Genomic DNA, 12,327 nt, shown 5'->3' on the forward strand with positions numbered 1-12,327 from the left:
TTCTAGTTATTGTAATACAAATAATCCCAACATTTAATTGAAGAACTTGCATTATAAACACAGAATTTATTTTCAGCAGTGTTTACATCTTTCTGACTTTATTTCTTCTGATTCCATTGTTATATGTTATTATAAGATTTCTGAAATATGGAAACCGAGAAAAGATGGCCCAGGAGCTGAAATTTGGTGATATTGTGGAACGACATCTTATAGATGGTGACATAGTCCTGTTCAACCGACAACCCTCTCTTCATAAACTGAGCATCATGGCTCACATCGTAAGTGCACACACAGCCTAACATGCAGGTGGTGCATCCCTGAGTATTAGGTGGTTTACTTTTGCTGGTGTTTCACTTTTGCTGGTGTTTCTCTCTTACACACTCAAAAATAAGCAGTTTATTCTGAAATGGCGCATGGGGACAAAAGCACGAATGCATTGCAGTTCTGCTTTTGCATGGGAATTGATGTGTAACTGGGCAGTATGCTGCCTCGACACTTCTGTTAATAGCCGTAATTGACCTCGGTATCTGTTCTAGCATAAGCACTTCATTTTCATAGAGTTGATGTGATCTCTACAAAGCATGTTGTGCTCTGTGCTTTGTATAAATTCTTCATAATAGAAGTTATTAGCTACATTTGTGTAACATAACCCAAGTACAATTTCTTTCAGTTCCTGGTTGAGTTAAATCCTATAATCAGAAATTTTGACTTGCATCTGTAATAAAAAGAAAAGATAAAGCCTACAAGGAAGCACTCAGGCATGGCTTTTCAACTTTTAGTATGCTTGACTGCATGTGCATCACTTTCTTTTCCAGGCTAGAGTAAAACCTCATAGGACATTCAGATTTAATGAATGTGTCTGTACACCATACAATGCAGACTTTGATGGAGATGAGATGAACCTTCACCTTCCTCAGACAGAAGAAGCAAAAGCAGAAGCACTTGTTTTAATGGGGGTAGGTGGATAACGTTGAGGTTGGGATTTTGCTAGTGACAGATGGGCTGCGTTCTGTACTTCTTAACTTGCATGTGAAATCTGAAATATCAAGATTCCTGGGTATAGGTAATGTGTGACTGTGAAGCTGCCTGAAAACTCTGCAAAAGGGAATTTATAATAAATTAGGACTGTTATGCAATGGTAGTCTAATAGACTTCTATTTAGCATCTGTGGAAAACTCAGTGGTTTTAAGTAAGTAGGTGTCATTAGTATGTTTCTGCCTGACTGCCCTTAGTGACTGCTAGCAAAATAGGGTGGCACAGTTACCAAACAGGTACATACTTTGCTTTCTGGTCTGTCAGCCCAGCAATTGCAGATGGTCAGACTGACAAGCAATAGTGTGCTTGTACTGTAGAAGGCGGTTTACCAGAGAAGGTAGGTGACAGTAGGTTCTTAGGGCAGGGTTAAAAAGGGAGAAGGGAGGGTAGGTAAAGAGGGATCTGATAGTTGCAGACATTGATCTGTGGTGTGAGAGTCAGCATCGTCAATCTGTGGATTTTCTAGTACATTGCTCCTTTAGGGTGATGAATGCCACTGTTACTTCAGATGTACCAACACAACTGTTGGCTGCAGCATGTATTGACTTGCTGAACTGATTTGCAAGCTTAAACCCCCTGCCTCCTCCACAAGTGTGTGATTCAGGTTTGTGTGGGCCTGTGAACACTTCAGGCAAAACTGTGCTGCATAGGTGGGGGTGATTAACTGGAATAGTCATCTGAGTAAGATATAAGAAAATGGGTCTAGTGAAAGTGGCTAACTTGATTATTACGTATCAGTAGGGACCACACAATTTGCAGTATTACAGTAGCTTCCTGTAGTGAGTGTAACCTGTTTTGGCCCTTCTCAAGTTCTCAAAGCTGACTTGTTTCCCTTTCTCTCTTCTATTTGAGCAATAACACATCAAGATGATTTCGACTTCTGCTTTGGAGATAGAAAATATAATTCCCAGTAACTATTCTCAGATTATTCCTTAACTGTCAGTAGATTTGCATGGACTGTAGTAAACTGGAACTTCTAGTTTATTTTTTCCTGTTTATATTTTCAAGCTGTACCTTGATTTAGAGTAAGTTTTAACCATTTTTGCTAAAATAACTGTCTTAAACAGAAGTTTCCTTCTGAATAACACATGGAGCATCAGTGTCTTCAAATGTGTAATTTTTTTTTTCTTCTGTCATACAGACTAAAGCAAACTTGGTAACACCAAGAAATGGAGAACCTCTTATTGCTGCTATTCAAGATTTCCTCACAGGTATGTATATAAGCTTATTTTAGAGCCGTGTGATTTAACAGTTGTTCCTTCAGAATCATTTCCCTCTTTTCCAGAATTTTTTCTATATTAATTAAAAAATTTGTCTTTTCACAAGTCAAAGTGACATTATGAAAGTAAGGCTATTGTTAGTCTGAAATATAATGACATCCTCAGAATCTCTTCTGATACCATCTGCCTTTGTAACTGCAATTATTATTAACTTTGCATATGTTTTGCTGTGTTTCTCCAACTGGAAATGAATGGGATCTTTGTGTGTGTTAGGTAGACAATGTAAACTGCTTATGATCATGGTACAGGAGTTGAATCATTAATCAAAAATTAGTTTTTGCCTACAGTAAATGTCTTCAAGCTTCCTTAATTCTTTGGGAAATGTCCAGTGAATATAAGGAAGAAAGTGTACAAAAATTAATGCCAAGGCTCTATTTTTACCTATGGAATAGAGTCTGAGAGAGAGAATAAATTATAGAAATGCATTGGTTTGAATTTTTAGAAATTGCAGTGTGGAGCAATTAAAAAAAATTCTGGAAAGGATTTACAACTGAAGCTGTCTAAACTCTTGTCATTTTGCTTATTAAGTAGGTAACTAGTATTAGAAGGAAATAATTGATACTGAATATGAAATAGATTTTAAATTTAATCTGTCACGTTAATCATTTTTTACACTCTAGGTGCCTATCTTCTTACATTAAAAGACACCTTTTTTGATCGAGCCAAAGCCTGTCAAATTATCGCTTCTATCCTGGTTGGCAAGGATGAAAAGATTAAAGTTCGTCTTCCACCTCCAGCAATTCTGAAGGTGTGTCAAACTATTTTTTTAGTGTTGCCAAGACTTTCTCTGTTGTGTGTTCTTGACCTAGCATGATGTTCTCATCAGACAGTTCTTGCTTTCTCTTGTTCTGTACGAGATCTCATATTTGTGAAGTGCAGAGATCAGAATTCAGGGTGAAAGCTATGCCAGAGTTTTTTGATGGTTCCCGATGCTGAACAGAGCCAACCTCGTGTGCTGCAGTCTGGACGCAGGGTTCCCTCGGGATTCAGACATAGCTTTGCTGCTATCCTGCTACTGTGAGACATACCACTTAGCTATTCTGGTGGGCGGTAGAAGATACGTTGTTCTTAGTAGCGTCACTGTTACTAGCTGTGCAGACTAATGGGAAAAATGGAGAAACTGTGTTATTCCTTGGCTGCTTTCACGTAACATCCCGAAATACTCACCAGTTCTAGGTTTCAGTATGCCAAATTTAGGAGATACTAAACCTGGAATTAGTATGTTTTAGCTGTTAACTTGACAATGTGTTAAAGATTAAAGGCTATGAGTGCTATGTGATTATTTTTTTTGTTGGTTTGGTTGGTTGGGTTTTTTGTTTGTTATATCGTGTACACAGTATTTATCATGAAGGACAGAGTATTTGGGTATTTTTCACAAACTTTGAAGAGAGCTATAGTATCATTTATTAGCTTAGGTTCTGTTAAGCCTTCATTCGCATACATTTAAGGGTGTCTGTATTTGATGAATTTTGTTTTTTGAGGCAAGCAGTCTTGGTTTGGAGAGAGTTGTATGCTTGCAAATTTGTTAAATTCTTACTGAGTATGGGTGTATACATTTTTTTATATACCCTTTATTTAATTTCAAAATATTAACTGTAATATTAGGGAAATTCAGAAAGTGAAATTGAAATACCAGTGAATAATAGTGATTTAAAGCAAGGTCAGAGCATTTATGGGCAATATCGAATGTGAGTTTTATAACTTTTGCTAGTAGCCAGGAGCAGTGATTCTTTGCTTCTGTCATTCCAAATGAATAATTTTAGCAGTAGCTGTGACAGATACTTACATTTAACTACAGCTGAAGGGAATACATAGTTATATGAATCTTTAACCTCCTAAAAATTTAAACCAAAGGCACTGTGTAGAGAAGGAATTATAAATGTTGCAATCTCTTAGAGAAATTAAGTGACAGCAGCATCTTTTTTTTTTTTTTCTCTTTTCTAATTGGAAAAGGAAATGTGACAGTAAGAGAGAGCAACAGAGCATGTTTCTGTTAACGTATGCACATATCCTTACGTAAAGGAAACCATTCTGCAGTGAGTGGTTTTTTTATCTGTAAAGGTGCATTATACTCCCCTATTCAAAGGAATGCTACAATGCACTTCTGCAAATATAGTTCAGTATAGAAAGGTTCTGTATAGAAAACAATTTTACAATTAAATTCTTGCTTGCTGTTTTACTGTAGTTGTATCATAAACCCTGTAATCCTAATTCTTGTCCTTTTGTTTCTCTAAGCCTGTAACACTCTGGACAGGAAAACAGGTTTTCAGCCTCATTCTCAAACCCAGTGATGACTGTCCTGTAAAAGCCAATCTACGAACCAAGGGCAAACAGTATTGTGGCAAAGGGGAAGACCTGTGTTACAATGATTCTTGTGAGTGACACTTCTAAAGCTGTGTTTTGGAAGCCATCAGAGAAATTGTAGCTATTGTTTTGTTGAATTTGTTGCTGTTGAGCTCATGTAGGAGTTAAAGCAGTACTTCACATAAGTATTCTTGAAATGAAAAATTATGTAGTTTTTCTCAAAAGTTAAAGTTGTACTGAACACCAAAAATAAGACTTTGGTGTTTACTCTTAATAAAATTTCTTTCGTATGATGCTAGGCTTGTCATGATACTAACGTAGTATTTGAAGGTGGGGGAGAGATAAAAGCAAAGAAGTTTAGGAGGTGGTTGTGGAGAGGGCAAAGGGAAGAATTTAGTATCTTGAGTGGGTGTAGTGACATGGGGATTAGAAGTTACAGTGAAAAGAGTTAGGATATGAAGGTAAGATAAGAATCCTTAGGGTATCAAACCATCTACATCCTTCCAGCTAGGGAGTTCAGAGTGGCAGGTGGAATGTAAAGCATCAGGGTAGAAGAGGCTGTAGGAGATGAGCAAGGCTTTGTTACTGGTTTAACATTCATGTGGTAACAGCGGGAAAAGAACTTGAAAAGGCAGGGTTGGCTTGGTTCATTGCTGTTCAGAAGTGTGAGTTAAGGAACCAGGGAAGGCACCATACATTTACAGTAATTCTGTCATGCAGTGTTGAAGTGAGAAAGAATCTAACTATTAGGACTCAAATCCACTCTACAGCAAAGTCAGTGATTTCTTTAGAAGACAGGACTGCTCTGTGGTTGTGAAGTTGATGATAAGCAGGGCGGCACATTTTTTTTTTTTTTCAGCCTCACAGGGTATGTGGGGTGAAAGGCAACAAAGCAATGCAGTTTGCACTCATGTGAATGTAGGCCATCGTCTTTGCTCTGCAGTCTTTTAATTTTAGGAAACATGGGAAGAATTCCTATTTTCTGAGTTCGATAGTATCAGATGATGCAGGGAACTCTTGGATTTCATTGGTGGCTCTGTTCAGTTCTCTGTAAAACTTCATTTGTGAAGCAACACTCATTCTCTTCAGAAAGTTCTCTGCAAGTTCTCCAGAGTCTCAAGAAATCCTGATACCATATTTTGATTGTATATAATAAATGATAGACCAGTAACTTTTGGTTCAAGCAGATGATTACCTAAATTCACATTGAAAATACTGAGCATCAAGTACAGTATGCAAACATCTACAGTGTTCTGCATAAAATGATTTAAATTTGTTCCATCTACATATGCCAATTCTTCTTTGACAGATGGATAATGAATTTGACAATTAACATATATTATACTGCTTTCATAGAAAATATGTCTAATCTTCATGTATGAAAGATACTTTTTAATTGCTTTAAGGCTAAAGCTGGTAAGGGAGATTCAGTGCCTGAAATGGAAGGTTCCTGATGAAGCAAAAATAAGTGATCTAAAAGAGGAAGTGTGTACAAGCCTACAGGCAAGATGGATGTTGTTACGATATGCTTGTAATTAGAGAGACAGCTGAGTCCAGCATGTCTTTAAAATTTAAGCTATGCCTCCAGAGATGATTCAGTTGAACTGAATATCAGAATAACATTGTTTTATTATGCATGATTAAGGAGTTTATTTCTGGACAGATAAGATTGATTGAAGACTATTCTGGTTAATGATGTGAAATTTATTTTCAGATTTGTAACAAAAAGAATTATTTACAACATTTCTCAAGTCTTCAATTGGATACAGTTGCCTTTCTGAGGAGGAAGGGAAAAAAATTTCGACTCAAGTTGTAGGCTGTTTCCCTTATGTACTTACTCATGCACCTATGCAGATACATTAAATGTATGTATCTGAGTTTTGCTCTTTCCATGAACAGAGCTTTTATTTAAAAACCCTACTCCATAATTGATTATTAGAGTTTAGGTAATGTTTTGGAAAACTGATGAATTCTTTGTCTTTTTGTTTCTAGATGTCACAATTCAAAACAGTGAGTTAATGAGTGGCAGTATGGACAAAGGAACGTTAGGTTCAGGATCCAAAAACAACATCTTTTACATCTTGCTGAGAGACTGGGGGCAGGTAGAAGCTGCAGATGCCATGTCACGACTAGCGAGACTTGCTCCTGTCTATCTTTGTAAGTACATTACCTTGCAAAGTAGTATCTTAAAGCAGAAATAAAGAGCAATCAAGCAAGATTTTTGCTTCAAATACGAGGTACTGTTTAAAAAAATAAGCTCATTGTGAAGCTGACAGAAACAGTGAACAACTGATAGTGCTTATGAAGTGCTTATGATGAGAGAAAAAAAAAAATTCCCAATGATAATATTTCCTGGTTTTAATTTGTTTTCTCGGTAGGAGATTGAGATGTCTTTTTTTTTTTTTTTTAATAATAGCTAACCGTGGCTTTTCAATTGGAATTGGTGATGTAACTCCTGGGCAGGGCCTGCTAAAAGCTAAGTATGAGCTCCTGAATGCTGGCTATAAGAAATGTGATGAGTATATTGAAGCTCTGAACACTGGCAAGCTACAGCAGCAGCCTGGTTGTACTGCAGAAGAGACACTAGAGGTAAAATTTTTAATTTAAATCACTATATGCTTAGAGTAGAGATTTCATTAATATATTCATGTAAATTGTGAAGTTGAAAGTTGTCTTCTGAAGCCTAAAAATACATGTAAATACGGTCCTTAGGTACGCAACTTTAGCTGACTCTGTCTAGCCTTAATGTTATGCATTTAAAAATGTTAGCGAAATACTAAACAACTGAGATCCTCCCTCCCTCCCTCCCTGATGTATTCTGGTGACGTCCAAGAGAATAAAATTACATGGGTAATTGGAATGCAGTTAATTGCATTTATCAAAATTTGCTAAATTAATAAAGAACAGTAACAGTAAAGAACCTAATCCAAGAAGCAGAACATTCCTTTAGTTATAGATCTGTTGGTATTCAAGTATTTTCTTGCCCCTTATTGGGGCAAAAGTTAAGTGGACTTTGGTTATGTTGTTTTTTTCTGTAGAAATTTTGATGAAGACCAGTGAATGTTGCCTGAAAGTTTACAGATAGAGACTTAATGAAGTCAGCTGAAGAACACTCTTTAATGGTTTTATTCATTTGTCTTCTAGGCCAGTCAATGTCTAGTTTTTAACCTTTAAAAAAAAGAGTAGAAAGGAAAAGAAAGTGGCAAGTGATTGAGTACTGTTTGTGCATGGGATTTTTAACAAACGCTGAATTTGTGAAATCTTGGATTTCAGGCCTTAATCCTTAAAGAACTCTCTGTTATCAGAGATCATGCTGGCAGTGCCTGTCTCAGAGAACTAGACAAGAGTAACAGTCCCCTTATCATGGCGCTCTGTGGTTCTAAAGGTAGGGATAGCTAAGCTTTGGAAGTACATTGTTTGCTCTGTCACTGTTCTCAAAATTACTTGCTCTGTCTCATAACCTATTTTATACAGTCAATTGTGAGGTATTAAATTCATGTTGTGTAGATTTGAAGTGACTCGTCTCAATAAGTACAGGTTGATTAATTAAAATCAAGCTGACTTGCTCATTTTTGCATCTTCAGATTTTTAGTACAAGTTAAAAAGACATCCTGTTGGAACTCTTAAGTGTTCCTAAGAATTGAAATAGTTGATCAGTAAGAAGTTTTCATGTTGAAGTGTATATATCACATTAAAAAATCAACTGGAAATTATGTATTAAGAATTGGAACTAATATTTCAGCCATCTTCACTGCTTTGTTTCTGAAGGATCAGCTGTGTAGTAAATACTTGTTTTATACTCAAATTCTTATCTCAGCTTTCCTTTGTTTCCTATGAGAATCTGAAGAAATCACTTAAGCTTTTGCCATTATCTATCTCTAAAAAACTGTGGAAGGCCTCAGGGTGACGTTTTCTATATATATACTGAAACTGAAAAAAGAGAATATATCAAGTGGGAAGGGGGGCATTGTGTGCAAAGATGTTCACCAAATAAAACTTCTGAGTTACTGACTTAATTCTTTGGGACTTAACTTGTTCTAGGAATCTCGGCAGACACTGAACCCTTCATGAAAAATACTCTTAAAATATGTTTATAGAAGAAATTGTGAAGTAAAATATGTAGGTTAAGATCATGGGTTGTATAAAACAGAATCTATAATAAGAAACAGGAGAATGTAAGGACTGTAGTCAAATGAATGTCTATAATGCAAAGAAAAAGATTTTAAAAGGAGTTGTTAGCTGTATTGTAGATTAAACTAGTTGCCAGTCTCTGCATAAATGCTGAAATTTACAGGACAAGTAACAGAAAAGCTTCTTTAACTTGCAATTGTAAATGCATTTTTTACAAATTGTGAAGCAAAACAATTTTGATGAATTACAAAGCTAAATAATAGTTCTTCGTAAAAGTGAATATCTATTAGAGGAGCACTGATATTCCGCATTTGTAAGTGAGGTGGTTTTTTTTTTTTCTTCTCACCCCCCCCCACCCCTTCCCAGGCTCCTTCATTAATATATCCCAGATGATTGCTTGTGTAGGTCAACAGGCTATCAGTGGGTCCCGAGTTCCTGATGGATTTGAGAATAGATCCTTGCCTCACTTTGAGAAGCATTCTAAGGTAATTCCACACATTTACAATACACTGTGAAGAAGGATGAAAGAAGTTGCCTTAAACCATTTTAAAAAAGACACAGGATAGGATGTATTATCATAACATAGTGAAGGAAAAGGATCACATATGGTGAATGTAAAATGTTTTCAATGTGATTTGGGAGTATTGCCATAGGATGTCTAGTTAGCTTGACTTTTTTACAGCTAAGCTTTGCTTAGGCCTTTCTAATTTAGTAAAGTAAGTCTGATGATACCTTTTTGGTTCTCTTAAAAGTCCTGAAAATAATTTAAACTAAGACTTTCTAGTACAACTTCTGGGTGGGTATTGGTATCTTTAGACAGGTAAAACATACCAGATAAACCATTTGGGTTTCCACTAGGATAGACAAATATTATGGGCTACTCTGAATGTTCTGTGTTTGAGTTTTGTTCTATATGAATCAATAAGGAGTCTTATGTACTAGTTAATACAATTCAATCAGATCAGATTTTATTTTAAAATGCTATCTGAAACCTAACAATTGGTAGAGAAGGTTATGGGCACCAGACATCAATCTTGTTAGTGTGCTAGGTAGGTCATGTCAGTTGGTAGCCATGACACATGCATTTGTCATTAAATGTCCAAATTTCCACTTCCGAGTTCTATAATATAAAAATCTTTATTGAATAAATTAAAGAAGAAAAAATACTTAATGGATTAGGTGAGATGGAAAAAGTTACAATTTAACTATAGCTGTTTTAATGATTTAGAAAGCACTACCTCTCAAATAACATCAAAAAGTTATCTTCTAAGATGAACCTCTTTGTAGGCTATACATGGTTCTGGGTGATCATGGAGGCAGTTTGGTGTTACTTAAAGGGGTGCCTGCATAAAGTTCAAGTGGCAAGAACTCTTCTTAGCGGTGAGAGCAAACCATTTGAAAGAATTAGTTCTGTATATACATCCACTCACATTTTTTCTGGATTCCTTAGTCTTCAGCACTGCAAATATCTTTGTTATACTGTGGCAAATTGAACATTCTTATCACCCTTTCAATGTTGGCAACTTTAAGAGAGGCTGAATTGTTAGAAGTTGGTGTAGTGTTTGCAAAGAGTGGCTAGAAGCATGACGAGACTTGTAGAAAGAGAAAAAAAGTCTGTTAGATTAGTTTGGAAGACCTAGGCAACTGTTTTGAAGCCTTTTTCAGATCTAAAATGCAAACGTTGAACTTCAAAGCTAAATGCAGCTGAGATGATTCCTCTGTGTTTGTGTATGCATTGGCTAACTATCTGAAATAATTTAGACGACATGCAATGTTTTTTTCTGTAACATGCATACAGAATATACATTGAATTTTAACCTTTTTTACCCTGCTCTTCTCTGTAGCTCCCAGCAGCAAAAGGCTTTGTTGCTAATAGCTTCTATTCTGGGTTGACTCCCACTGAATTTTTTTTTCATACAATGGCTGGTCGAGAAGGTCTGGTTGATACAGCTGTAAAAACAGCCGAAACTGGATATATGCAGGTAACTGTCAGTGGACTGGGGGATTTTACCAGCCTTGTGAAAGGAGGAGATTTCTTAGATGCATGTTGAGGTGAGGGGTGGGAGAGAAGTACATACGTTATGTGTATGTGTGACCCTTTCTAATGTAACAGAGTAATTTATACTGTGGAATACATGACTCTGCTCCTGTAGACTTAAGGTTTATAAACCAGACCTCTGGCAATGGTACAGTAAGATGCTTGTGCTAAGCTGTTTCCTCTGGAATATGGGCAATAAAAGCCCTTGCTCTATGGAATTATCGAGGGCTACTTTCTACATATTGTGTGTTCTGAAAACCCATGTGAATGATGGATGTTTTTTCCATACATTATAACATATATTTGAGTTGCGAGTGTTTATGGTATATCAACAATGAGAAGCAGAAACCACAAATCCTTGATTTATTTAAAAAAAAGATTGTCTGCATGACAGGAATATGGCTAAAGCTCCCTTTCAGTATCTCTCCTCTTTAGGTCACAGGCCCCTTGGCCATATCAAGTTCTGTAAGGTGTTAGTGTCTTTGGCTCTATCTGCTGTGAAAAGAAATGTCCCTCCAACAAAGCTTCTTGCTATTGTGAGCAGTCTTAAGACTTCAGTGAAAATATTTGAGTAGTTTTTTAAGTACAGTCTTCTTCCCAGTGTAACAGGCAGAAAAAAAGCCAAGATAATTTGGGGCTGGGGATACATTCAGAGGTATGCAAGTAACTCTACAAAGACTGAAATCAGTTCCTGTTGGTGTGGGTGACTAATTAGACCATTTGTGTCCTAAACTAATGGAATAATGTTTACATGTGTGTAAGTATATAGAAATGCATGTAAATATAACAAGAAATCTGAAAACTTAGCCTGAATGAATAAATTGTAGTACTTGGGCTTTGGAAATTTTTTTTAAATCTCAACATTTATTTCAACTTCCCTTTTTTCTTCTCAATGAAAAAGATTACCCATTTATATTCTTTAGTGAGCTAATTTACTTCCGTAAAACAATGAAGTCCATCTTTCAAGTAAAAATGCTTTTAACCACTAATACTTCATAGCATGCCTTCTTTTTGGGGGATGGAGAAAGGAAGATGGTATTAAAGGGATTTCCCAATATAATGAATTAATCAAGGAGAAGTAGCTAACACTGGTAGAAAAATAGCACCTACTGGATTTGACAGATGAGTTCTTTGTTTTTTGTCAGTGAAAATAATTGTTGACTGGTTTTGCTTCCATATGCAAGAAGTGTTGTATCCCTTGAGAAATAAACCTAATTGGAAGAATATGAATATTCTGTTAAAAAAAAACCACAACAAATTCCTCAGACTGTAACAGATTCTTGTAGCTTAGGTTTCCTATGTCATAGAATTTCTAAATGTGGAGAATTGTATTGTTGCTTTAAATTATATTATTGCTGGCTTTCACATTCTGGGGAATGTACAGTAAAGCCCTAGGGATAATGTATGACGTATAGGTTTTCATGCCTGCTAATCACTGTGTCAGATTTATTTCCTGAGTTCAGTTTCTATACTTTTTGTAATCCCAATCAATAGCTACTTTTTAAAAGATCCCATTTACTTTCCTTGCACTTTTTTTTT

The 12,327-nt window shown here is 36.0% G+C and overlaps 1 protein-coding gene across 2 annotated transcripts in view; it reads left to right on the forward strand.

Moving 5' to 3' along the window:
* The window catches only part of POLR3A (RNA polymerase III subunit A), a 37,861-nt gene that overhangs the window by 7,512 nt on the left and 18,022 nt on the right, over positions 1 to 12,327 (forward strand). For both annotated transcript variants that reach the window (XM_074907152.1, XM_074907153.1), the window contains exons 10-19: positions 137 to 278; positions 816 to 956; positions 2,177 to 2,246; positions 2,936 to 3,063; positions 4,551 to 4,689; positions 6,612 to 6,776; positions 7,036 to 7,208; positions 7,893 to 8,004; positions 9,117 to 9,235; positions 10,595 to 10,732. In XM_074907152.1, coding sequence (XP_074763253.1) covers positions 137 to 278; positions 816 to 956; positions 2,177 to 2,246; positions 2,936 to 3,063; positions 4,551 to 4,689; positions 6,612 to 6,776; positions 7,036 to 7,208; positions 7,893 to 8,004; positions 9,117 to 9,235; positions 10,595 to 10,732 — 1,327 coding nt within the window. The remainder of the gene's footprint in view (positions 1 to 136; positions 279 to 815; positions 957 to 2,176; positions 2,247 to 2,935; positions 3,064 to 4,550; positions 4,690 to 6,611; positions 6,777 to 7,035; positions 7,209 to 7,892; positions 8,005 to 9,116; positions 9,236 to 10,594; positions 10,733 to 12,327) is intronic.

Source organism: Athene noctua, chromosome 5 (genome assembly GCF_965140245.1).
Source record: "Athene noctua chromosome 5, bAthNoc1.hap1.1, whole genome shotgun sequence".
Taxonomy (NCBI): domain Eukaryota; kingdom Metazoa; phylum Chordata; class Aves; order Strigiformes; family Strigidae; genus Athene; species Athene noctua.